This window comes from Sturnus vulgaris, chromosome 5 (assembly GCF_052056855.1).
Source record: "Sturnus vulgaris isolate bStuVul1 chromosome 5, bStuVul1.hap1, whole genome shotgun sequence".
In the NCBI taxonomy this organism is placed as follows: domain Eukaryota; kingdom Metazoa; phylum Chordata; class Aves; order Passeriformes; family Sturnidae; genus Sturnus; species Sturnus vulgaris.
This window is the reverse complement of record NC_142247.1, coordinates 60,078,118-60,104,877: the sequence shown is the minus strand read 5'-3', so window position 1 is coordinate 60,104,877 and position 26,760 is coordinate 60,078,118. Positions and strand designations below refer to the sequence as shown.

Sequence of the window (26,760 nt, the reverse complement as noted above, 5' to 3'; positions counted from 1 at the left end):
GGTAAAGCAGATTGTTGGGAGACTGGCAGTCATCCAGTGGTGCTGGTGATAGGGCTGCTATTAGGAGATAGTGTGTTGTAAACAAATGGGGTGAAGTACTGGAGGCTTTTGTTGTTTGTTTGCATGCTTTTTTCTATGCTTTTTCTGTGTAAAGTCTATTCATTCCCCTCATATGACCAACTCTTACCTGTGTTGAGGACTATTTCATGGTAAATATGATATAGCAGGTGTGAAAGCATTTGGAGTGTGATTCAGTTTGGGCTAACAGTCTATCTTTTTTTCCCAGCAGGAATATGTAGTGCTCACCTGTCTGCATTTTCTCTGCCACAGTTTAAGCTTACTCATTATTTTGACTGAGCTGACTGATGGGAATAATTACCCTCCATCACTGTTTAATGTTTCTTTGCTTTTCAGATGTGCTCTTTTCACCTATCTCATAGAAAAATCTTTCCCTGTTCTGTGCTGTGACAGTTTGTTTCATTCTTTCAGTTCTTTTGGGTTGTTCAGACAGTATCTTCTGTATGGCAGAAAGAAATGTGTACAAGAGTCAATGGTTTATCACATGAAGCATGTGATATCCTTGTGAATACAACCCAAAGCATTGATTACCTTAGAGTGGTTTCTTATGACTCTTTGGAAATTAATTATGATGTGTGCATTTTCAGTTTTTGTCTTGTGTATGAAAAATGGATTTTTTTAACTTGATTTATTTATTTAAATTTCTGTATTCATAAAATGCATGTGGTGCACTGGGCAAAGTTCACATTCAGTTTGATTTGTATTGCTGGATATCTGCCTAGTATGTGTAAGAGTTGTCTGGTTGAAGTTCAATCTGTTTAAAACAGAGGAATGTGTTGGTAGACTGAATAAAGTGCTTCAAAGCTCCTGTCTGTGTTTCTTGAATTTATATGCTTTTGATTTCTCAGATTGTAGCTAAGAAATGCTACTGATTTCCAAATTTTATCGGATATGTCAAGGAAACATGACTAAATGTAGTCTAGCTGGGCAACTAACTGCTCCTTTTATATGGGCATTCTATAATTTATACATGCAGTTTTCACCTTAAGAAAACTTCCTTTGTTCAAGGCTATATGTCTGTCCAGGGAATATCCAGTGGGACAGAATGCTTGTCATTTACTGTACTGCTGTAATGATAATTGCTCTCCTGTTTTGCCAGCTCCTTGGTGTAGAGGGGGATGGTCACTTTAGCACAGCAAATATATGTGAGGTCCTCTCCTTTGCTCACAAGTAACTTGAATTGGCATCATGTTATTTTTCCATTCTGATAATAAAAAATAAAATGTAGGAGACACTTTTGTGTTCAAGGGGTCTCTCTCTGCTGCAGCTGTTACCAGTACTGGGAATCCTCTGGATATACTACTATGTGTCAGAGTGGGTGATGGCATAGACCTTTCGTGGGTCCTTGCTTCTGTGTGCCAGGCTGAGCTGATGTGTGGGTAGGGGACACTGGCCACTTCACTTGCAAGAATGGAAGTAATTAAATAAACTGTGTGACTTATTTTAGGTATTTGTCTTCAGTACAGGGTTAAGATACACAGAGTTGGAGGTCCACTGCTATTCCTAGGGTCAGCTCTGGGGTTGGAGTAACAATGAACCCATCTTCTGAGTATTCATTCAGTGCTGAGGAGACTCCTATTGCCTATTCATCTAGGTATGACTGGAGCACAAAGGTATGGTGTATCTTCAATTAATTTGGAAATAGCTGAGAAGTTTTGTTTCCAAAAGAAATGGACATTTTAAGCTCTCCCTTTAGTCCTCCACAGCTAGATAGGGATGCCAAGGTGGTGTGGAGCTGTGGACTTTCCAGTTTCATTGTGGAGTCTGAAAGGTTCAAAGACGGCCAGAAAATGTTCTGTCTAATGCATGAGTCTTTGTGGACATCCTTGTTATGTGCCATTGCATACTTCACTTGCTTAGTTGTGCTTGTGACTGATGCAAAAATTAGAGGAGAACTACACAAGGAGCTCCCTTGTGGAGTGTGGGGCTTTTTCTTTTAAAAAGGAAAAGTTAAGGTTTTTTTTGCACTTGACTCTTGGTCTAATTAGTTTAAATTGTTGGCTAGGGTAGGTAACAAAGGACTACACATATCAGATTTCATTGTCGTGTGGGGTTTTTTTGTTTGTTTTTTTGTTCTTTTTTTTTTTTTTTTTAAGTCCCAGCAAGAATTGCTAGAGGTACTGAAGTAGTTTCTACTTTGTCAGCAAGTTTTAGATGGAGTGTCACTGTTGGGCTGTTTTTCAGCTGCTGAGTCTTTGTGTTGCTCCACTTTTGGTGCTGTTGCAAGACCCCTCTGCCAACACTGCTGCTGCAGATCAGAGATAAACAGCTTAATGCATTGCAATGGCTGCCAGGGAACAGTCTTGTTTCTCTGAACTGAAGACTGTGATACCTCGAGATTAGGATGGTAGTATAGGAAAGACACAAAAGATTGTGCAAATTTTTTGTCCATTCTGACACTTAATGACATATTGTGTAACACCGGTCAACTTCATTTGATTGAGAATGTAATTCTGTGTTCTGTTAAAAACATGACTGTATTTGAAGTAAAACCAGTCCTGACCTCAAATGCTGAGTCAAAGAAATCCTCTCCTTTCATTCGTGCTAGGTAATCCTGCTTCCTGTCCTGAATCTTTCTCCAGTTTCAATTTATCTTGTTCCCATTCTTCAGCCACTGATCCTTAGTTCAGTGGTCTAGAAATGGTTAATGGTAGGTTGGGAAATAAGCTATTTGTAGTTTTCTATGCCTCGCTAATTATTCATGTGATAGAGCTTACGTAAGGGCTGCATTACAGTTGCACTTCATTTGATGACAGAGTTCTGTATTTCTGTGTAAACACAAGTCAAATGATAAGACATGGGCAGTCAAAGTCTATAGTTGAAACCAGGGAGAAAACAAACTTTCCTGGGAGGATCTTAAGGTCATACTATCTGCTTAGCTGTCACGTTTCTTAAAAAAAACCCCCACAAACAATAACAAAAAACCTCCATAAACGCGCAATCCTGACGGTATTTTATTTAAGAAACTTTTAAAAAACTGAAAGAGCCTTCTTGCCTTAGCCTTTCTTCAGATTCTGTGGTGAAATCCCTTGAAACGTATGATTAACAGTTTGGATAGCATGATGTAGCAAAATATTAAAATTTTAAACAGCACAGAGTTTTCTCTCTTTGACACAAATTGTAAAAGCAGACTGTCTTAGAAAAAAATTTAAGTACCTGTTTTGGAGAAATCTGTAAATTCCAGGGAGAAAAAGTAATGTTTCTATGATCTAAAACTTGATCTATTGATACCCTCTTAAACCCTTTTAAAATACTTGCTGACGATCTCCGTAAAACAACAGTTACCTTAACAAGTTTTGTCTAAATATTCAATTTTTCTTTCTAAATATCTGGTACCGTAGCATATGCTGGAGTAAACTACCTTTTACCTCTTTTCCCCATTCCTCAAATGTTGTCTGTAGAGCTAAGAAAAATTCTTTAAAGTTGAAACAAGGTTGCCAAAACGCTAGAGCTTTGTTATTGTGGAATGACCTTTTCTTTCCCCCCCACCTTGCCCCCCTTTTCTTCTGTAAAAACGGGTAGTAAGTGGTTGAAGCTGAGTGCAGCCATGGAGTGGAAGTCAGAGATGTGAGAGGCAGCTGCCTGATTCATAGCAGTTGGCAATGCAGAGTTTGTAGCTTGTGCTAATAGCCAGTCTTCTGACTTCATGGTACTGGTGAGAAAAACTATCTGAAACAGCTGTAAAGTTATGGATTATTATAGAGCTATATCTGTCTGTGGCTTTTAATAAATGTGTGACCCATTATGAAAGCTTTATATAAGCCTTAGTGTAATACCTTCCCTGGCCTTGAGGCGCTACCAGTATGTCATTAACACTATTTTGTATGAACTCACAGTTTTCCATTTCCTGGTGAAGTTCCTTCTTAGCTCCTGGAAAACCTCGTGAGCACTCCCTTCATGCACTGTCCTCTTAGGTCTCATTTAAGCCAAAGAAACTCTTCTGTTGTCAGGTGTTAAGTGCTCGGAGGAATGAGATGCTTGGTCACAAATTTTGTGGCAGATCTGTAACCATCTCAGTTGGTTTACAGATCAGGACTACAGAAGACAGTTACCATGAACTTAAATTTGTAAAGCAATTTGAAACAGTTAATACATTAATACTTAATTTGAAAGCATCTGTGCTATCTCCAGTGTATAAGGGACTGTGAACTCTGATGCAGATAAACCACAAGTGATTTGCATTGATGATTTCTGAGAGCAGCTGGGAAATGCCTGATTTAGAAGTATTAGTTGCCAAGAAGAGCTGATTTAATTGAGTCAAGGCAAAAGAAATGGGTTTTGACCTTGAAGCAGCTTGTCAGGACAGACTTTACCTTATGTCCCCAGGGAGCTGTGGCCAAGCATTCAGCAGACAGAAATGATCTCAGGATCAGGTGTTGCTGCTTTGTGTGCACTGGAGCTGAGGGAGACTGGCAGGGCAGTGTCCAGGCCAGCAGCTGCACACAGCAGAGAACTGTTCCAGAAATGGAGTCAGAGCCTCCTAGACCTGTGATGTAAAATAGAGGTAGTTGCTTTCAATTTGTGTGAGCTACCCTGCTGCATATTTTTTCTTTTTTTGAATTGTGGTTGTTTGGTTTTGTGAAGTGACTTTGCATTAATAGTTTTGGATTTCTGGTTGAATTTGTAATCTTATCAGGGAACCTGAGCTGTAATGAAAAATTAAGCCTACAGCTAGGGCATGAAGCAGCAAGTGCTTAGCCTTGCTGTTAGGCCAGCATAGATAGTGGTTGTCTAAAGCACGTATCAGTAGCAAGGAAGTAGTTGGTTCTTTATAAACTTTATTAAGAGTGTATACTATGAGTCCTGTGCAGCTGTCAGTTTACATTGTGGTGCATGACCAGGGTACTTTTGTTTCATGGATGTGCTCTGTCATGAAGCAAATATTTTGGTGAAATGTACCATTATTACTACTAGAAATAGTTCCAAACTGTCAGCTTGCTAATGCAGCAAGGTCTGCATGCCAGTAGCAATTAAACCTGGAGAATGACTGTATTTCTACAATGATTTCCACACTGACTTTGTTTAGCCTAGGCAACAAGGATCTCCTACCTGCCCTAGTGTGGAAGCCCGTGCTTTCCTGATGAGGCAGCAAAGCATTCTCTTTCACTTTCTCTTAGGTTAAAATCTCCAGTGATACATTGGATATTGTAGTCACTATTTATATAATGTCATATAAGCCCTTCTGGACTAGATGAAAGGCTGAGCATGTGAAAGGGCAGCAGCTCAGCCCTAAGCAGAAGTGCTGTTGCAGAGGAGAGCTCTCTTTCTTATAGCTTTGGGACGTGAATTTTTGTGTGGAAACTGGCTTTCCTGTGAGGTTCCAGATTCCAGTGGATTTCTTGCACAGATGATGTTGCATGAGGCCCTGATAGAGCAGTACCAACTCCAAACTGATTTTATCAGTCAACTGTGATAAATCCCATTCTTTTGACTTCTTGTGTTACTTAAGCTCCAATTATTTCAGCTTTCCACTGCTATTCCATAGAAATGCTAAGTACTCTCTTGCTAACAATTTTCCACATATCTACCACATCTGAAAGTCAGCCTGCATTTAGCTAAACTAAAGATTATGGCCTGTAGATAACCCGAGTTTTGCACCTGGTTGAAACTTCATGGAGAGTGTTGTTTAGAATCAGTACCAAGAGACTTGCAGACTTCTCAGCTTTGGGGATTGAGGAATGGAGGAAGGGTGGGGGAGAGTTTGAGGACTGACATTTTATATTTGCCTGAAATGCTTTCAGAAAAAGAGCACCAACATCGTACTGAGCAATCTATTTGAAGCACAGCTCAGTGTGGGGAAAATGCTACCTACCGAATTTAACGTAGTTTCCTGTATTGTCCTGATTTTAACCAATTTTTTCAAGCTAAGAAAGAACAGCAAAGTAGTCAAAATTAGAATGTAGCTTAATACAGTGTCATTGCGTAGGAACGGAAGGATGGAAAAATTATCTCTGTTTGATGCTGTTGCTGCTGATGTGAGTGATTTTTGTAGCCTGGCAAATAGAATGAGTAGACATGAAGAAAATAATTAAATTTGAGGATTGTCATTCAAACATAAAACAACGTGTAGCTGAAACAGTGTGACTGGAGAAGTTGGATAACGTTGTTTCTTTCTGTTTTGCAAGTTTGAAAACAGACAGTACTAAATAAAGCAAGTGAGTTATTTTTCCTTACTCCAGAGTTAGGATTTGTAAGCTCAGGGCTTTCAGTCATGCTTGAACAGTCTACTTTCTGTTTTGGAACAGAGCAACTTCTGTTCATTAGAAACAGTCAACAGTAAATATGAAGAAATTTTCTGCAGTTTGCTTTGGAACTTGGTGTATCGGGTGTTATGGATACAACGTGGTTTTTTGTGTTGATTTTTTTTTTTTTTTTTTTTTTTTTTGAAGGCGTGGCAGAAAAGTCATACACTGTTTTTTGTTCCAGGAATGTTGCTTTGAAAGTTAAGAGAATGAAGGCACTGTTCAGTGCAGATTATTGAAACACTGTTTTTAGCTGTCTTGTCCCATTGTGAAGCCTTTGGTTATTTTAGTAGTGTTAGCTAAGCAGTCATTCAGTAATGATTAATGACAACTTGTAATTTTTTTTTTAACTGACCTGACCCTCCTGTTCTTTTCTTTTATTATTTAACTGTAATTACTTAGGAAGTGGCTTGTAGCTTCACCTATAGGTATGTTGGTAACTTTGTGTTTGTTTTGAGTTGGTGAAGTGTAATTATTGGACTTGTGGCTCAGAGGTGTAAAGCAACCAACTGCCCAAAACTTGAGAATGTACAGCTGAGAAGACAATATTTCTGTATAGAGGGGAAATAAATGAAAAAAATCTTTCAGAGCTACTGTAATCTTGCCATGAGCATGTACTGATTTGTGTACTATAGCTATAAGAGCCAGGAGCATGAATATGTGTGGGTGTTAAAAAGGAAAGGAAAATCTGGGAAAGAGAGGTAATTAAGAGTTCTTTGCTGCAGACATAGCAAACCCTTTTAACTTTGTTTAAAAATAACAGATTACCTATTTTTAAAAACTAGGTTGCTTGGAAGAAGTAGTGAACTTCTAGAATAGACATACATTTAACTGAAGAGGAAGAAATTGAATGACGTCTAGCGTTGGCATGACTGACAATTTTTTGGTCATCTGGATAGCCTTGCATTACATCAGTTCATTCCTCTATTCAAAAATTATTTTTCTGTAATGAAGAAACTTTTTTCTTGCTTGTTTCTGAATATAGTTGTGGTACTTATTGATGCCCTTAAGAAATCAAGGATAAGTAGTAATGTGAGGAAGTTCCCGAATGCATGTACTTATTCTTAAAATATTTCACTTAATTGCATTAAATAATTGTAATTTTAAGTTACTCATTTGAATTTGCAGATAAATCTTTTTGTATGTGAGGGTGTGCAAAAATAATGTTATTGCTCTGCAAGAAGGAGTTTTCAACTTTTGAACCAGAAATCCACTGCCTTCATGTGGGCATTTTTGGGTCATTTGTTGATGTAATAATGCTGCTGGCAATGTTTTTGAAACCAGCTGTCTCACAAAACTTTGCTTTTAGTAAAGCTTGACTCTTGTAGTTAAACATTAGTTATAAGCATGCTTTCTAAAAAGAGTTGACACCCACCACATTTTTGTTGACCAATGTACTTTTTACAGGCTTAGTGTATTTGGATATGTTGCACTAATTGGTTGCTGGCATACAAGAGAGACCCAAATTATCTCAAAATCCCCGAGCTCTAAATATGACTGAACTTAGGTTTGGAGGTACTCAGACAGTGGTTTAGTGGTTTGGTGTTGTTTGATGGTGCTGAGGATGTTTGGTGTTGATTTTTTTGGCTTTGTTTAGGTTTTTGTTTGTTTTGTTTTTAATTCTTTCCCCTTTTTCCCCTTGGACCTAAATAAATGTTATTCTGTAGCTTGGTAAAGCAGCAGTGAGCGCAGTGGTTTGGGTGGTTGGATAGCCTGTATTCACTACATTAGTTTTGACAGTACATTCCTTTGTCAGCTGAATTCTGACGCTAGAATTTTTGGAAGCAAAGTGTCTCGAAGATACTGGCAGCACTTGTTATCCTGGCTCAGGGATACTAGGCTGCTGGGCTATGCACTCTTCAAAAAGGCTTCCTTAAGCATTTTTTAAAATTTTTTTTCATTTGAATTTACTTATAATGTATTTGTTTGGCACATGTAAGCTCTGTTAAGCATTCAGTCATACTGTAGAAAGTTGCTACGGGAAGTGTATTCCTCTTCCTGATGCTGCCCTTGTTACATAATTAGTACCAGGCTCTGGTAAGCTTTACCCCAGCAGTGTGACTCAGCCACTCCTTACAGCTGTAAGGCCCAGAGCAGGAACAAGGAAGGCTGCTGAGTTTCATGCTAAAGCTATATTTGGGAGGAAAAAAACCTCCATAATTTGCAAAAGAAATACAGGGTGTTATTCTCTTTCTTTTGTATGTAGAGTTGCTTTGTTCATGAATCCTTACCCTCAGAAGGATATTCTTGCTAGCTTAATTGGCCTCTTTGTATCCATGAGAGCCATAGTTGGACACTGATCTGGGGGCACACCAAAGGACCTTTTCCCTTTTCTCTTGAATTTGTGACCTCTATGCTCTTTAAGTGTTGTAATCATCATGAAAGCTAAAGTAGATTTTTCGATAGAAATCTTTAATGTACAAGAATCGAGTGCAGTCATTGTAAGAGGGACAGATTTAATATGCAGTTTAAAGGCAGTACTGTCCTTAATTTGCTTTGTGGATATTGGACTTGGTATATAAATATATGTGGAGCACAGCCATCGAATTGCAGACTGGTTGAACCCTCTGGTAAATTACAGTTTTAGTGATATGGAGCAGCTATCCAAAGCCATAACCACAGATGGTTCTGCTTCCCTGGGGTAAATGTTTTGGTTACAGTTTCCCTTTATTGTGTATTTATTGTGTTCAGAAGACATTTCTTTGATTTCTGATTGGCCTTTTGGAAATGTCAGGTTGCCAGACCACCTGGGAAGAAACCTGTTGTTCATGTCTGAACCAAGTATTTGGGATGTCTCTGCAGTTCTGCCAGCTGTGGGGTGATATCCACAAGTGCAGTGTAAGCAGACAGAAAGCTGGAAGTGTACACAGGGCTTTCTAAGACCGGAAGCTACCTCTCAAATAAAAACTGAAATGACCTAGCACCTTCTGGAGTTCATTTTTTCTCTTATTTTAAAGATGTTAAAGATTCTCAGGGATTGTATTTTCAGAGTTAATCCTTAAAGGAGAGGTAGCTAGTGAGTGACCTGTTTATTTCAGTGTATGTCCACATGTTCCATACAGCATGGTGTCCAGACCTTGAGCTAATGCCAGTCACACTGTAGTGCAGCTGAGTGCTGTGTTTCACTCTGCAGCAGAAATACTTATTTTTGTTTCTTACTCTCAGAATGACTTGTTCATGCTCCCTGATGGGGAGAGGCAGTTGCTTCGGGCTAATCAGCAGTGGAGATCAGGTGACTGTAGTCCCTTTCAGCACCGGAGCGCATTTGACCCTTTCAGCACCGAAGCATGTTTGACCCCTAATTGCTGTGACTGAGGTCTCTATTCTGCCACTTCATTGCACAATACAGGTGTGCCTGCATTCCGATATGGTATGAAATTAATTTAGTTTTACTTTTAGGAAGGTCTGACTCCTTTCATTTCTTGCTCATAAACCATAAATAAGCACTTGAAGTCTTAGTTCATAAATTATACTTTGCTGCATTTGCTTAGCTCTCATTTTATTTAAGATATTGTGTTATTACCTCTCTTCTACCTTTCTGAGAGAGGTGACACATATAACAATAGGTGTTAAGAAAACCAAAGCAAGTAGCACAGTAGAAAAATTTTTAAAATTGTTTGCCTTTGGAAAAGGCACTTCTGTTTAGTTCTACTCAAACTGCACTTGGATCTGGAGGTGTGCCAGTCTTGTGCTTGGCAGGCATGTGGAAACTTATGGTAGTGCAGCTTTTCCATCAGAGATGACCTTGTCTTGAACTAGAAATTACCAAGGCCAGTACAAACCCTGCAATACAGTTCTCCCTTCTCTCTCTCTCAAAAGTAAAATTTTTCTCAAAAGTTGTGGATTTCTTTGCTCGCTAGAGAGTAAATTAGTTAACAATAAAACCACACAAAGAAGGCTTGTGTGAATACATTCATTTAGGTTATCAAGAAAGATATTGGAGTTCTTCTAGATTTTCTGGAGGATCTCCTAGCCCTCCTGTGGGGGTGGTGTGGGGAAGGAAGCATGTGGAGCAGTAGGAATTATGTGTCAGAGGAGGCCTGGGTGTTTCCCCTCTGCATTTTCTTTTCTTAGTAAAAGTGTGGGGCTGTGCCTGCCAGTGTGAGGATCCCATCTGTGTTGCACAGCCTGCTAGGCTGTTACAGAATTGCACAAGAATTAATCTGAAATCACACTGCTGAGCTGTGTCCCGGCCTTAGTGGCTGCCTGAAGATACAGCTGTTGTACGGCTCTGCAGGAACCAAGGCAGAGCAGCAGCCTGTGGAACTGCCTCAGCCTGGCACTGCCAATGTCATCTCCAGCATGAACAGCTAATGGGTATGGGAGCTGACCAGACCAGACCCAAGCTACTGAAAAGGGTAATTGTTTCATGAAATTAAATTTGTGTGTATTAAAAAAAAAATAAATTATTGAAGAGATGGAGTTTGAGCGTATGGGAGAACTGGACAAATCTAATTATGGCAGTGGTATATCTCCTCAATTTAATTTCGTTCTAGTTTTCCATTTGTTGTTTTCTCATTAAATGCAAACTGGAAGTGACAGTCTGCAGTACTGGAACAAAATGTTTTCTGCCTATGTTTTTGAATAGATTTTTTTTTTATTTGCATTACAGTAAGTTAGCTATTGAAAATGTAATACCTCAGAGCCCATTTAGTAATTTAGTGGCTGATTTTGCTGAGTGTTTTAAGGTTTAATGGTCATATTTAATGACTATACATGGTTTGAAGGGATGCTAATACCAAGGGGAAAGACTTGGCCATGGGCTGGATGGCTCAGCTGCTGAGCCATGTCTCATGTAGTCATTGTAATTTGTATGTCTGTAATTGCATGTCCATTTTTCCATCGTGATAGCAGTACATGTAATACTGGTGATTGATACCATTAATATGGAGTTGTACCATTAGTGATGCCATTATTCAGAAACTCTCTGCAGATGATGGCTGCTGGTATGAGCCTAAAGACTTGTTCCTGTACCCTTTTTGCTGTGTTAATAGGAGATAAACCTGGAGTTTCTCATATGCCAGATCTTTTTGTATCCTTAAAGCTTGTTGAGAGGTGTAGTTCAGATGAATGCCGAATGAATTCAGACCTTAAAGTTGTGGTCTCGTTTGAAAGTGTGGCTAATCACCGAGCAAGATTCTAGTGTGTGCAAGCAAAAACACTGAGAGGTTTATGCAAGCCTAACTTATCAAGTGTCTTTGAGATGAAACCTGCTTAGCTTTCTTTACTCCCTGCTTGCTTTGAAGGGAGTTCAATGGGAGTGATTTGATGAGTGGAAATCTAAAGGAGCAGTAAGGTGAAGGAATTCTGATGCTGAAGTGAGTTGGAAGCTGTTTTTTTCTGGTTTTGGGCAGTTTTTGTCTGTTTCCCAGTTCATATTGCCTGCTATGCTTCACTAAGTATTTTATTAGGTGCTTCTGGATTTAATATTTTGTATACCCACATGTGAAACTTAATTGTGTGAAATTTAATAGGCTTAGTGTAGTAAGAGAAGTATTGGAGAGTCTTGGGTTTACAGGTTAGCTTGTTTCCTGCTCAGCATAGCACATAGTTTGAACTTCTGCTTTTCTGATCAAGGTGAAAACAGCCCTTTCCCCACAGAGCCTTTTTAATGAAAGATAACTTTATCTGGGGCTTCAGAGTAATCTTTTCTTTCCAGCACACAGCTTCTGGATAGTCATTGCACTCTGAAAGATTAACCTATGATTATTTCTTTCTGCTTTGTTTTCTGTAAAACAAGAATAATTTGATTCTTTTCCCCTTTTTAGATCACTCCTTGAAGTTCTTGTGTGCTTATTGCTATTCTGTAGAGGTGCTGAGAAGGCATATGGTAAACACTTTGATTATTACCCTTTGTTAGAGTTTACAGTTCTTATCACGGAGATGCAAATTTAAAAAATCACTGGTCTTGTTTACTACATGAAATGAGATTAAGGGTGACGTGATCATAGATGGTTAGGGATTGTTAGGGTCAAATTAAATAATGGAGAGGTTTTTAAATAAACAAGCACAGAGGTAAAACTGTTTAGTAGCTGAAAAGGGATGTATGTGTATGTATATATGCATACATCCTTATATATGCATATAGTTATTTGTGTAAATAATATATATTTAGATTACTGGAACAGTTTCTCATCCCTAGAAGTAAGCTTAGGCTACTTTTCAAAGAGATACTATGGTATTGTCTAGTTTAAACAGGAATCAATTCTGTAAAGTCTGGTGTCTTGCATAACGCAGGGTATTGGCCTGATGATGACTGTAGTCCCTGAGCTGTATTATCTGAGCCTGTTCTAGCTGACAATACTTTTAGCAGAGACGTTGTGCCCCTGTTTTACTGAGGGATTAGTTCCAGTACAATACAGTGCATTACTGTGCAACCACTGGCTGGTTTAGCACTCTCTAATTTGACAACTTGTCTCAGTGTGCTGAGGCAGGAGAGATTTAGGGGATTAAGTTTCATGTGTGTGGCCTGGAGGTGCTGAGGAGTACAGGTAAACAAAAATTGGGTGTGCTCATGCTTTGGAGAGAAGAGGGAAGGATGTAAAGCAAAATGTTATTTGGGAAGTTGCCACATCTAAGGCGATATGATTGGAAATAGGCAGAAAACACCCAATTGACTGCAATTAAGAGAGTAGCCTGAAAAACAGGTGGGGTGGGGCCAAGTAGAAGACAAAATGGGTGAAGTCAAATTGGTCCTGGAGAAAAATCTCAATGGCAGACTTCCAGACCACAGGCTGGGCAAGGAGAGATGACCAGAATGAACTCTTTCACTTTTTAAAGTGTGGGCGTTGCATGCTTTGCTGACAGAAGTGACCACATTAAGATGTGAGAGTGGGAAATGTTTGGCTGTAAGCAGAAAGGAAAAAATCACTTTCCCAATTCATGTGTGGGATGGAGAAGGAGGAGATGTTCCTATAGGCAGTGCAGGAGCAGAATCTGACTTAATGAAGACTTTTGTTTGCTGAATCACACATTCAGTGCAAAGAGTAAGACTTGAGACTCTTGAGGTTTGGGTGATACACTGTTTGTAATCAGGTTGAAGGGGAGGAATCTCTTGCTTACTCATTGGGACATCACATTAGCTTCATGGCAAACTTACCAAGACAGCTGTATCGATTTCAGTGCATGAAGTATCCCTTGAGGAGACCTCAGGTTGGGTAATGAAGGTTTGTCTGCACATCTCTTTTTGGGGGAAGATGTCATTCAAACCTGGTGCAGTCATGTACGTCTCTGCTACCTCTCAACTCCATAGCAGAGAGGGACATTGTTTAAGACCAATGACAGAATGAGAAAGGCGTCTGTCTTTGGCATGAAGCTTCCCTGTTGTGGCGAGTCTTGCTTTGTTTTTTCTTTGTGTTGCATTAGCGCTGGTGAAATGCTGCTTTTTCTCCTAGCACTGCCTTCAGATCTAGTGGTAAGTTAGGAGGGACACCATCATCACTGCTGGATCTCTCAATGTTGTAACACAACCTGGGGAAGTGACTGAGCTGGTAAGAAGCTGCTAGCAGTGACACAGACATCCCTCAGCTCAGCTGGTCTGTGCTGTGGTGTCTTGCTGTGGGCTGATATGGACAGGCTTGCTGTTGTGCAGCACAGCTCTGGGAGGTGCTCCTGGCTGCAAGGCAGGACCTGGCCAGGAGGATTCCCATGGGAAGTCTCTGCCGGGTGACATTGAAACTGCTCGCTTCGCAGTCCTGTCATCACTGTAATAATTGTCATGCAAATCATTGATATTTTAGGCGTGCTATTCCTTTTCATGGTCACTCAGCCTTTACTTAGTAGTAAAAAGGAAAAATTTATTTTCCTGTCATAATTGCATCAGTTCATCAATGTAGAAAATTTAATTTTTTTTAAGCGTAGAATAAAAAGATATGAAGAAAAACTTCTAAAAAAGCTTGTCAACTTCATCCTACAAGTTGATGCTAAAAGCCTTTTGGAACTGGAGAGGAGCTTGCTTGATGTTGAAAACATATTTTCCATCTAGATTTCTAGGAGAGCTCTTCCTAGGCTGTTTTGCTCTGGAAGGCAATGAGACATACCTCTGGAGTGTACTGAGTGGACTGGATTAGTGAAACAATAAGAGTGCTTAGTCTGAAAAAGGAGCTTGCCCTCTGACTGACTTCACGGCAGTAAAAGAAGGCAGCAAAATAACCTACTGAGTAGGCATTTTCTAAATATTGTTTTAGACAGCAAACTGCAGTGTTTTATTTGCTCAGCCTTCCAGTTGTGTAGAATGCTTTTAGAAAAGGCATATGATTAATTTTTCTTTGAAGACTTTCTCTACCTAGAAATAAAAGCTAATTTTATTACCAAAATTTTCTTTAATTTAGAAGGAAGTAAATATATTACAAGCTTCTGTATATATTTATCAGATTGTGTTTAGTCGACACAGGTACAAGTGGATCAAGTTGGTTCTTATTGACCGAGTTAGGTAAATCCTGTGTTACTTTTAACATTCTTATTTTAATTTAAAGAAAAAAAAAAACCTCCTTATGATGTTGTTAGAGAGAAAATGTGACCTGTATTGCATACTTTGTGTCCTTAAATGCAAATACTCGTTGTAGAATATTTATGCCTGTTTTGCACATCATATAATCTTCTTTTTAATGATATTTTTCAAAGGTTTACTTAATTTTCACTTTACACTAGAGGGTAAACTGACAAAGGTGGTACCTCCTGATCATTAATCAAGTTTCCTTACTGGAATTAATGTGCAGAAAACCTTACAGATAAATTAAGATTTATCTCTAGTGTCACACATGGGATATAATTAAACCCTCAGAATGAAAAATCTGAAAAATACTCATGACAGCAATTCAGAATATGCAATAAAAAGTAGGTACATCATGCTCTGAGATTTTTTTTTTTTGAACAGTATATTTCTAACTTCATCTAATGTGTAACTAATTAGTCTGCAACAGTCCACTCAGCTGTTGGAGACAAGCTCTCTGTATCAGCAGGTGTTGGCACATTCACGCTAGATCAGCAGGTAACTTTGGGCCCTTATGCTCCCATTAGATTTTGGAACAAGTTTTGTGTGTTTGGAGTCGAGCATTTTGGCTTAGTTTGCTCTGAAGGGGCTGTAAATTGTGCACACTGAAATTGCTCTGTGATCCAAACCAACATGTGATATCTGAAGATGTTGGGGAATTTGCTTCAAGGTAGTACAGCTACTCTAAAGAGAGCATTAATGTGCATGTGGCCCTTAAAGCATGGAATATGAGATGATTATGTGCCTCTAAGTATTTAAGATCTGTGCATGCAGATCTTTGACACTGTAACTGAAAGTAGCCTCACTGAAGCTTTATGTCATTGGAGGACCTATATAAAATATTCCATTATTCTGTTTGTATGTAGTTGTACTGCTGCTTTTTTATCATTCTTATTAGCCTTCCTTGTCACATCTTTTAAGCTGCCTACTGCACACATTTTGGTGTGTTTTTTGTTTGTTTGAGTTTGGTTTGGGTTGCTTTTTTTAGTGGTGTTTTGGGAACTTGGAAATGTTTACAAAGCTACCTTTTTAAAAAATAAATTATTAGTTACTTATAGCTAGAACAGTGTGCTAAGTGGGACAGAGTTTTTCTTCTTGATAGTTAATCATTAAACCAATTGAATCACAAGCTTCTGCAGTCATTTCTAGTCGTGAGGCCAGTACATGAATTCAATTTTGATGAGGCTGCAAGAGTGTTAAGAATGCAGAGTAATTGATAAAATGATAGAATATAAGAAATTGAAGTTATTTTGTAAAATAAGAAAATGAACACACTGAAATAGAAGCTGAAATTTGCCTTATAGGGGAAATGATGAGGAATGAGACACTTGCCTCTAGAACTTGTTAAACATTGTTCCTTTTCTGTTGTCTGAAGGTATACTTCTCTGAAACCAAACATTTCACAGAAGTGTTCTGGCTGTATAAAGTTCCTTTTCTGACAAAAGAAGAAATGTGAGCCTTTTCCTTGCTGTCATTGCTCTTGCAGCAAGGAGCCTTTTATTTAAGATGATATCACAGAATATTCTGAGTTAGTAGGGAAACGTAAGGATCTTAAAGTCCGACTCTCAAGTGAATGGAACATAAAGGAACTGAACCCTCAATCTTGATATCACTAGCACCAGCCTCTGACCGACTGAGCTAGGTGTTGGTGGGTCCTTGCTCCCAAATTGCTATTTAAACTATCCTGTATTTTTTTTTTTCACATGTAACTTTCTTGCAAAAAAAAAAAAAAAAGAGTAAAATTACTGTTATTACAATGAAAGAATGCAAAAGTTTGATAAAACTGGAAAGCTTGTTTTCTAAGTTTGAAACAATATATAAAAATGACTCTTCAGTAATGCATAATATACCAATAGAAACATTCTGTGTTCTAGGCAGGTCATCAGCTTGAAGTAGGTGAACCTTCAGAAAAGATGGCGTCATTTGCATGAGCAGTTTTATGGCTGGGGTTCTGATACAGTCAGTACTGTGGCTCAGACAAGCAAAAACCTTCTGGCTTGAAAAAATTCTGACTTCTCAGTCATTAAGGAATTCTCAGATCCCTTATTTATATTGTGTACTCCTCCTTTTCTTGATGGTGAGAATTTCTAATAGATTTTTTTATCTCTTCCAAAACAGGATTAGACCACAGTTAGCCAAAGAGAAGATTGAAGGATGCCATATTTGTACATCTGTCACACCTGGCGAACCTCAAGTGTTCTTGGGAAAAGATAAGGCCTTCACTTTCGATTATGTGTTTAACATTGACTCACAGCAAGAAGAGATCTATGTACAGTGCATAGAAAAGCTGATTGAAGGTTGCTTTGAAGGCTATAATGCCACTGTCTTTGCTTATGGCCAGGTAAGCTTCACAATTCTATTTTTAAGTGTTAATTTTGGAATAAACAGTTTTTTGAAACTGATTTTTCTTTTAAATTTCTGAATACATTCATCTGTTTTTTAGCATCTTGGGTTTATTAGTTATCCTGTAGGAGAGTGTTGAGTTTATATAGTATCAGGCCTTGTATTTCCTGAATTCACCTCAATTCAGCAATACAAATGTTTGACTTAATCACTTGAATTTACAGAGATAGGTTGTACTGAGATTGCAGTGGGTCGAAAAGTTCCTCAGAAAACATTTTTTAGAGACTTCTGGGAATAGGAGCTTTTTAAAATAGATACTGGGGAATTTCAGGCCACATTGCTTGTGGGCAAAATGTAGAGATCAGATTGCAAAGTCAGAGAACTTTTCATAGAGAACACACCCTCTTATTACACTGGGCAAACTTGAAGCTTAGCATAATGTAGAGAATGTGGTGTTGTCTTCTGAATATTCCCTTACGAGTTGATTGCATGAAATATGGCCTTGGATCCTGAATTTCACCACTCTTAGGTGTTGCACCTCAAGTTAGCCAGGTGAAGTCTATTCCTAGTCAAACAAAGCAGTTTGCAGATCCAGTTTAGCAGATTATGTTCAGCTGTGTGATCCTATCTTTGTCTTAGACTTGACCCACTAATTAAGTGAAAACACTACACTACCTTGTCTTGTGTTGGACTTCACATTTAATTAGATTATCTTCCTAGTGAACATAGAGCTTCTATTCTTTAGTATAAAGTGAGAACAATGGGAATATAATACCTGAGATATTCAGACATCTTAATTAAGGGAGTCATTTGATCTACTTCAGTAAAGAATTGCAAATGCTGCTTTTACCTCCAAAATACATGCTTTAATTAACAGCCTTGGTTGGAAACATAAACTCATTTTTTGACCTAGAGGTGATAGCTCAAGGCTGATGTAAGCTGGTTAGAGAGAGTTTCTGGGGGAAGGGTTAGGAAAGATTGAACTGCTCTCTGCCTTCCTGTCTGTGATCTCTGGATAAACAGTAGAGTTTGTCCAAATTCTGCTGTTTATCCATTTTTCAAAGTGACCTGTTGTTGTGTATGTTAATATTATAAAGATGACAAATTGATGTGAACGCTGGTGTCACAAACTATATTTCTATGATGATTTGGTACTATTAACATGTTCTAGTGACTACTCCTCTTTCAAATTAGACAGGTGCTGGCAAAACATATACCATGGGCACTGGATTTGATGTCAACATAACAGAAGAGGAACAAGGCATTATATCACGTGCTGTTAAGCACCTTTTCAGATGTATTGAAGAAAAGAAACAAGGTGCTATAAAACAAGGACTTCCACCTCCAGATTTTAAAGTTAATGCACAGTTCTTAGAGGTAAATACAATCCACATTTCTGGGTGTAACTTTATTTGGGTTTTTTGGTGTTGGGTTTTGTTTTTTTTTTTAGAAAGCCAATTAAATATTTTTTCTGGTTTCTTCTTTTAAATTTTCTTTTCTCCCGAGATGTTTTGAATTAATCTCCAAGATTTCAAAAGGAAAATTTATGGGATTTACTTCAGTGCTTCAATTTATGGAAAAGTCTTTATCTTATTCCAATTATTTTAACTACTTCTCTTCGTAGTGTTACTTTGAAGTATAGAAATAGTTATGTTCGTCATAATTTATCCCTTTCTGTTTGTAGAGCCTGTTGCTGTTGTCTGTTGGTAATTCTTGACAAAACTTTAAAACAAGAAATTATAAAAAAACCCTTAATTGTACTTTTTGTCTTTGAGTAGTGACCATGCTTTGCCTGCTTTTGTCATTTTGCCATAGATTTATTTAGATTTCAACATCTGTTCAGAAGACTTTTTCACCAAAGAAGAGACCTAGCATGAAATACTTCTTTCTGGTTTGGGATTGGGCTTCAGTGTCACTGTTCCCTTCTTTCTTAGACCCAGAGGAAAAAAAAAACTGGTCAATACTGAGGCAAAACTGTTCCCCTTGTGTTTTCTTGTAGACACAGTTACTGGTAAAGGGGCCATAACATCTGTGATCTTTCTGACCTGCAGCAGCTGTTGCTTTATGCCGTGTAGGTTTTATGCTGTGTCTCCTGACTGTGGAACTGCTTTTTTAATTGAGTGATTTTGGGTGTAATGTATTTACATTTACTAGCAATCTGCAAAATCTGATACTTCAGGCACATGGAGAGGCAGAATTAATTTTAGGAAGAGCAGGTGTAAATTTGTTTTGCTTACTTCAGTTTGTACAATTTTATCTACTTTGGGAGTGGAAGCTCCCACTTTTATATTACCCATGAGAAAAGCTGTTGGTTTTATTACTGATGAAGTAAACGTAGTCCTTTAGTCATAGATTCCTCTAACTGTTTTAAAGATTAACAAGCTGGCATTGGTTTTGTATTGGTCTAGTTTGTCACTGCTACCCTTATGCAGAACTTTTTGTTGCTCTGGCTAATATTTGCCTAGAAAGAGTTGGCTTGAGCACGTGCTGTGGGAATGCTCCACTCTGTGCACCAGGGAGCTGCAGCTTTGCTTAGGCAGCTGCAACTTGAGTAGCATAAGGAGCAGTAACCAGTGTGGTTTCTGAATTTATTGTGTTTTTTGATATAACACTACAAATACGACTGAATCCCAAAATACAGGGCAGTTATTAAATGTTACAGTGAGAAGGATATGAAAAATTGCAGCCATTACAATGTATTTCAGCTGAACTGTACATACTGAAACCTGTCTTGTTTATCTAATTTAGAGAAAGGTTAAATGATGTATATGATAATTTTACCCTTAACAAAATGTCATTTTAGTTGATAGATTTTTTTTTTCTTTTTTATACTGAGGCTTTCCCAGAAGGAGCTGTTTCTCATTAGTTTGATATTATACACTATTCTTGTATCAGAAGATATATTCTTCCTTCCTTCCTTCTTTCTTATCATTAGAGCTGGATTGCATAAACAATAATTTAGTCGTTGAACAAGTTGAAGCAAGATTGTATTTTTGGAATAACTTTGAAGTCTTATAGCTGGAGAACTGTTGGGAACAGTGACTTCTGTTTGCTATTTTCTTGCCTTTCTTTAGTTTGCTGCAGTCTGCCTCCCTTAAATCCTAGCTTTCCTGCTTTTTCAAAAGACAGGCATATGCAGTCCCATCCAACTGCAAGTGCATTATCAGGATCTGCTCTAAATTGTGGCATCAGTTTGTTTGAACTTATGAAGGTAAAACATTAGTAAGAAGATTCCATAGAATATCTATGCCTAATAATTAAATATAATCCCTTTTTTAATATGTAAAGGATTAAAAAACATCATGTTCACGAATGCTGAGCTTTTTCTTCTCAGGGATGACTTTTTGCTTTTGAGAGGAGAAAGTCACTTACTTTCAGTATTATGAGAAAGTACCTTGTGTGAATACAGATCTGTTGTGGTGGTTCTTTGACTGTTACCTAGGGATTTTGATCAGGAATGGAATTAGTCTGGGCTGAGCTTTGACATGAATTAGTATCACTAAATTAAAGACACTTGATAGGTTCCAGTGTACACAAGCAGAGACCTGAGCCATGAAATTTCCAATGGGATAGGTTTTTTTTCTGGGTGGGTTGTCTGTTTTTTTTTTCCCAGTATCTTCAATTGGATATAAACATGTTGTATAAAGTTTGGAATATTATTATGGAGTACAAAAGCTCTGCTCAAGAAGCCATGCCATAGCATTTTTGGACTCATGTTTGGTGTCTTTAAGAAGCAGCTTGCACAAAAACTATTATATGTCAAATTCCTTCCTGGGCAGGAAGAATTTATTTAAATGAGAGCCATAGAATCTTGAAAGTGAGAGAGATGAGATGAGAAAAGGTGTCATAGCAGGGAGAGCAACTGGAGTGAGTTGGAAGTGTTTGGAGCAGGGTGCAACCAACTGAATCCACAAAAGAAAAACCCAAGGTTAAATCTGAAGATAGCAGGTGCCTGCCACAGAAACTGCTCTTGTTCTCCTGGCACCAAATTCCTCCTCTTCCCTGGTCCCGCTAAAGAATTTTATCTCAGATCTGGCGATGTGGAGGAAGTTACTGCATCTTTGGGTGGCATAGGAACTTGTGCAGGTCACTTAATTTGCAGCTGCTCTGTCACCTGTTGTCCTTGTAAGTTTGGATATTTCACATCTCTTGGGAGCTGAGACATTTGGAATTTTAAAACTTTTTGCGCGGATTTGTTAGTGCATAGCACATGCACTAAAATAATCCCTCATCGGAGAGATTCCTTCCAGAAATGATATGTTTTTTGTCTTTTTCTTTTCTCAGCTTTACAATGAAGAAATTCTTGACCTGTTTGATACCACACGTGATATTGATGCAAAGAATAAAAAATCAAATATTAAAATACATGAAGATTCAGCAGGAGGAATTTATACAGTGGGCGTTACAACTCGAGCTGTGAATGGAGAATCTGAGGTGATAATTGGAAATAAATTACATGAAATGTAATTTATGAAATAAATGTAATTTATGAAATAAATGTAACATGCCAGTTAGATTCTAAAAATGTCTGCATGCTTTGATGAATGGTTAAAAATAGAGGTCATGCTAGCCAATATCTATCTTCTGAGCATTTTAAATTTAAAAGCTAGCTAAAATTTTTATTTTCTTAATTCTTTGTAGCCTTAAGTCTGATCTGTTTGATAGTAAGTGCACGCAACATTCATTTAAAGCTAGGAACAGGCTTTTGTTCATAATATAGTTCTGCTGGGACATATATGGCATATATGTGAATCTGATCTTCCAAATCTTATACATGTTATTTTTTTCTTTGAGAGGAAAGCTTTGCATTATGGTTGATGTGAAATAAACTGCTATTCATATACACTAGAAATCTGAATACAAAGGTTATTGTACTCTTTTTTTTGTTTTGTTTTTTTGGTACAAAAAGAATACATTTTTTGCCACAGGTAAATGAGTAGAACTGTGTTACTATTAGGGTACAGTAGAGAGAGGAATATGAAGATTTAAGTATTTTCTTACAGAACTCACAAGAGTTATGTAGTTTTAGTTTTGTTTGTTTAAGGATCATTGTTTCGTGGTGGGTTTTTTTGTTTTGTTTTGTTTTTTTTTTTTTTTTTGCATATCGGAACTGAATTCATAGCAAAGAGAGAAACTTCAGTCATATATCCAAACCAGTAAGTTATAGGAACATTTTTCCTTTAACCAGCGAGGGATGCAATGTATTTCTTGCCTGTTTTCCAGATGATGCAGTGCTTGAAGCTGGGAGCTCTGTCTCGAACCACTGCCAGCACTCAGATGAACGTTCAGAGCTCACGGTCACACGCTATCTTCACTATACACTTGTGCCAGACCAGAGTCTGTCCCACATTTAATGCTGTATGTATTTTTGCTGTTGGTAAACTTCTCTTTAATAACCATTTTTCAAAATGGAGATAGTTTTGGCAGCCACTGCTATTTGACTTGTACTTAGTAAGGATGCTGTAGTCATCATAATGCTTGATGAATTTGCTAAGCATTATAATAATTTGATTTAATCTGTGCATATGTAACCATCCTCTAGCCAGAGGCAACCATAAATTGCAGACTCTTACAGGAACCTACCTATTCTCCTCTAGCGTTTTCTTCAGTATTTTCTTGCGACATACACAAGTGAGAAAGTTAAAATATAATTTGTCTTTAATTGGGGAAGTATATTTGTCTTCGCAGTTAGTGAGTTTAAACTTGCAGTCAGCTAACTGAAACTGCATGGATATTTCAGATTAATTGTTGATATCCAATAAGGTCCAGGTAAAAAAGCATTAAATTCTGAGGCTCAGTGTATTTATTTTAAATAGCTGTATATCCAGGATGCAGGTATTTTATTAAGTCTATGCACCTGAAATTCAAACTATGAATGAACAGTTGTTAGTTGCTGTTGGGTGTATCTTGTAAAGGGGAGAGTTCTGAATAAGTCCACATTACCGAAAACTACAGTACCTTTAGGGGAACGGGACTTGAATATTCTAAAGGTCTTTTGCATATAATTTTGAAATATAAAATACTATCTGGATAGCATCCTACCCATAGATATCACATTTTAAAGCATATGGAATAGTGAATTGGATTTGTTGTGCTTTTGGGGGGATTGCTCTTTTTAATACTACAGATAATCATTTACAGGCAAAGTGAGTGTTCTTTCCTCGTCCTTTGTGGTGTATAGACCTGCTTTATACCCCTGCTAAAAACCCTTATTTCTGCTTTCTGTGCTGAAACTGTGGATTTGGTGGTGTGGTCAGCTTGGGAGGGATTGGCGTTGCACTCCAAGCCCACACAGGGCACCTCAGTCACTGCATGGTGACACTGGGTGAAATTTTTTGTTGCAAACTGTCTAGTGAGGAGCGAGAAGTCACCCGGAGCCTGTTTCCTGCAGGCTGTTGGCACAGCAGTTCCCCTGTGCTGGTGCACTTGCAGCCTTCCCTGCCAGCTGAGCTGCCCCAGGGGACTGTTGCCTGACTCTGCCTGTGTCTTTACAGAGGCTTGTGTTAGAGGAGGAGGTGGCCATCTTCTGCCTTATGTCAAATTATTCTGTTGCTGCTTTTCTTGGGAGATAGGCACAAGATAATCTGACTGTGGAGGTGGGCATTTCTAAATCCTTAATTTGTTAAGACAACACCCACTTCTTTCCCTGTGGCGTTTAGCAGAGTAGAGGGTAGACCTGACATTGTCCTCTGAACGCTCCTGGAATCTAAATTAATGCCGACTATTATTGGGTGGCCAGGAGAGATGTAGCTCAAGTTTCTGTAGACAACAGTTTTGGGAGACCTTTGTTACTAGGGCAACGCAGTTTCTCCTTCTCGGATGACAGCCTTGGCTGTGCCCCCTCTGTGCAGTGGCCCATGCCCAGGGCTGGCAGGCAGCCAGGGCTGCAGAGCACAGACATGCTCCTGGGGCTCTTCACACCATCCATGCTTCTTGGAAGCTTCTGGATGTGCACTTCACTTGCTAAATGAAGGAGAGTGAAAGGATGCATTAATCATGACTTTGAGTGCTGGGAATGAGAGCATGGCCCCCAGAGTATAAACATCAAAATAATAGAAATAATGATTCCTAGTCTTGTGAAAGTGGCACAGTTCCCATTCTCTTCTGTTACTGCTACAAAAGGATGCATGAAATATTTAACTACCATGAGAATGGTTTGTTCTGCAGAGACCTGTATTACCCCTTGCAGTAGTGGAAGGAGCTCTAGGCTAGCTGGCCAAGGACGTAAAGGTCACTGCAGAACAGCTGACGGTCTATGTTTAGCTTTTAGATTGTTTGCTTAATTTTTTTCTTTTAAGATTTTTCTGGATTTTCTATGTTTAATGTGATTAGAAGTTCCTAATATAGCTGGTGGTTTGGGCTGTGAGAGTTTGTATCGAGTATACACTCGATATATGCTTATTATCTGACACTCTGCCAAGTTAGTAAAAATTGCAATGAGTATCTTACCAGTAAGGTCAAGAAGTGAGAAATTTAAAGATTTTTCTCATTGTGTTAATTTCCTGACAATAAATCTAACTACACTTGGAATAAAATAAAAGTCTACCATGAATGGTAGAACTAAACTAATTGACAGAAAAAAAATTTGGGATTGTCTAATGGAAAAGGATGATTTTCCTGCTGTGCTTTGGGATGTGAAGTGGAAAGAGGCTGAGGCTGTGGTACCTGCCGCAGTGCAGTGTGTTCTGTTCCTGGGTGGACTCCCTGCACTGATAGAGGCTTGCAGCAGGTGCCAGTCATTGCCTGGGGGAGGCAGGTGGAAGGGAGAAAGAAGGCTCTTAATTTCCCTTGTTCCCTCTACTGTTTTTATTTTCTGGGGATGTCAGAACTGCTAGTGGAACTGGCTGCTAGGAGAAATGGCTTCCAACAATAATTCCTAAAGTAGATTGAAGAATCGTACCACAGGGAGGATGGTGATGGGATTTAGAGAGGTATAAAATCAAAATATCTTTCAGCTATTTGGCTGGTTTGTGAACTAGGTGGTTCTGGTGATTTTGTGGGGTAATAATGTAATTAAAGTTTTCTTTCTAAATAATTTTCCTTTGACAATCGATTCAAGAGTGCATTCTAGGAGAAATACAAATTTGTTGCTTGCTTTGCTGGACACTTTTATATTTTAATAGCTGTGTCTGCTCTTTTCTTCATCAATAAGCAATGGTAGCTCGTACTTAAAGTAATTTGTATTCACGTGCATCTAGAACTGGGTCTTCGAGAATATCTTAGTACATATGATTAAAATGGAGATAGTATGTTTTAAAATACTATTATAAAAGAATGAATAAGGAGGTGGTCATGGTAGAAAGGTAGTTTCATAAACAATTGTTGATTGAACTTTGCAAATGTTAATGTGAAAAATCTCACCAAGCCTTGTGGATTCTTCTTTGCTTCAGGATAATGCCACTGATAACAGGATAATATCTGAATCTTCTGAGATGAATGAATATGAAACACTTACTGCCAAGTTTCATTTTGTTGATCTGGCGGGATCTGAAAGGTTAAAGCGAACAGGAGCTACAGGAGAAAGGGCAAAAGAAGGCATTTCCATCAACTGTGGACTAGTAAGACTATACAACTATACAATATAATATCAAACAACCCCAGGCAAAACACTTAGAAATTATATTTATCACTTGTAGTGTAATTATTTTTTTGTCTACATACTGGCTTGCTATATAGTTTTTTTAATGAGATGTATTAAACGTTTTACTTAACACTAAATTGCACTGAATAGTAGAGCTGGTGATTATCAGAGGAGATTGTAGTTTCATGTCTTTGTTTTGGGCTACATGGTTATGTGGAGGCTCTGTGCAATTCTTTTAAATAAGACACAAAAGTACCTGTCTGTTCTATATATGAAAATGTCTCTTCTGGGCTATGGTGCAGTACCAGTTTTCTGGGCTATTGTACAGTTAGAGTTTTCTCAGTGATTCTCTTGCCATCATGACATTGCTTATTTTCTGTAATTCTTCTGGTTATATTATATGGAAGAGAAGGAATATTCAGTTCGATTTCATCAGTGCCATAAGCAGAAAGCCAGCAGGATGTGGGAGATCTGGATGACATAGCTGTGTCCTTAACAAAGAGCACATGAAGTGCATGAAGGTGAAAATCAGTATGATGTAACTAATACAAGATCACAAAACTTATTTACAGTGAAGTCCAGCCCTCAGTTTTGTGAAACAGATTGAAAGTACTTTAAATCCTTCAAAGCAAGCAGGCACAGCATGAGGTGTGTGCAGTTCTCCATCTGCTGGTGGCAGCTGCACCGTTTCCAAAGCAAGAACTTGTGGTACAGGGCGCCACCTAAAGCAAAATCCTTCAGTTTGACTGAAGTGTGTGCAGTTCCATACAAAAATAATTTTACAGCCAAATGTTTGTTTATAAACAAGCATTAGATCCCTTTGGTAATGAAATAGGATAGCCATGGACTACGAGCCTTTAATGTCAAGTCTTAAATGCACAAATCATCATCAGACATTTTTTGCTTTTTAACTGTAGAGATACTAAATTCTGAGGGTTTTTTCTTTATATAAAGGCCCCATATTTTATTCTAAATGTAGCATGAAGCAGATGGATAAAATTCATTTGGAAGAAATTATAGCTACC

The 26,760-nt window shown here is 38.2% G+C and overlaps 1 protein-coding gene across 9 annotated transcripts in view; it reads left to right on the top strand.

Annotated features, from left to right (window-relative positions):
* KIF21A (kinesin family member 21A) overlaps window positions 1-26,760 on the top strand; it is an 86,226-nt gene that overhangs the window by 11,289 nt on the left and 48,177 nt on the right. For 8 of the 9 annotated variants that reach the window (XM_014868970.2, XM_088165798.1, XM_014868968.2 and 5 more), the window contains exons 2-6: window positions 16,930-17,152; window positions 18,349-18,531; window positions 21,439-21,588; window positions 22,378-22,512; window positions 25,545-25,712. In XM_014868970.2, the coding sequence (XP_014724456.1) occupies window positions 16,930-17,152; window positions 18,349-18,531; window positions 21,439-21,588; window positions 22,378-22,512; window positions 25,545-25,712 (859 nt within the window). Of the gene's footprint in view, window positions 1-1,659; window positions 1,692-16,929; window positions 17,153-18,348; window positions 18,532-21,438; window positions 21,589-22,377; window positions 22,513-25,544; window positions 25,713-26,760 lie in introns of those variants that run through there. The other variant, XM_088165794.1, reaches the window with a different exon arrangement.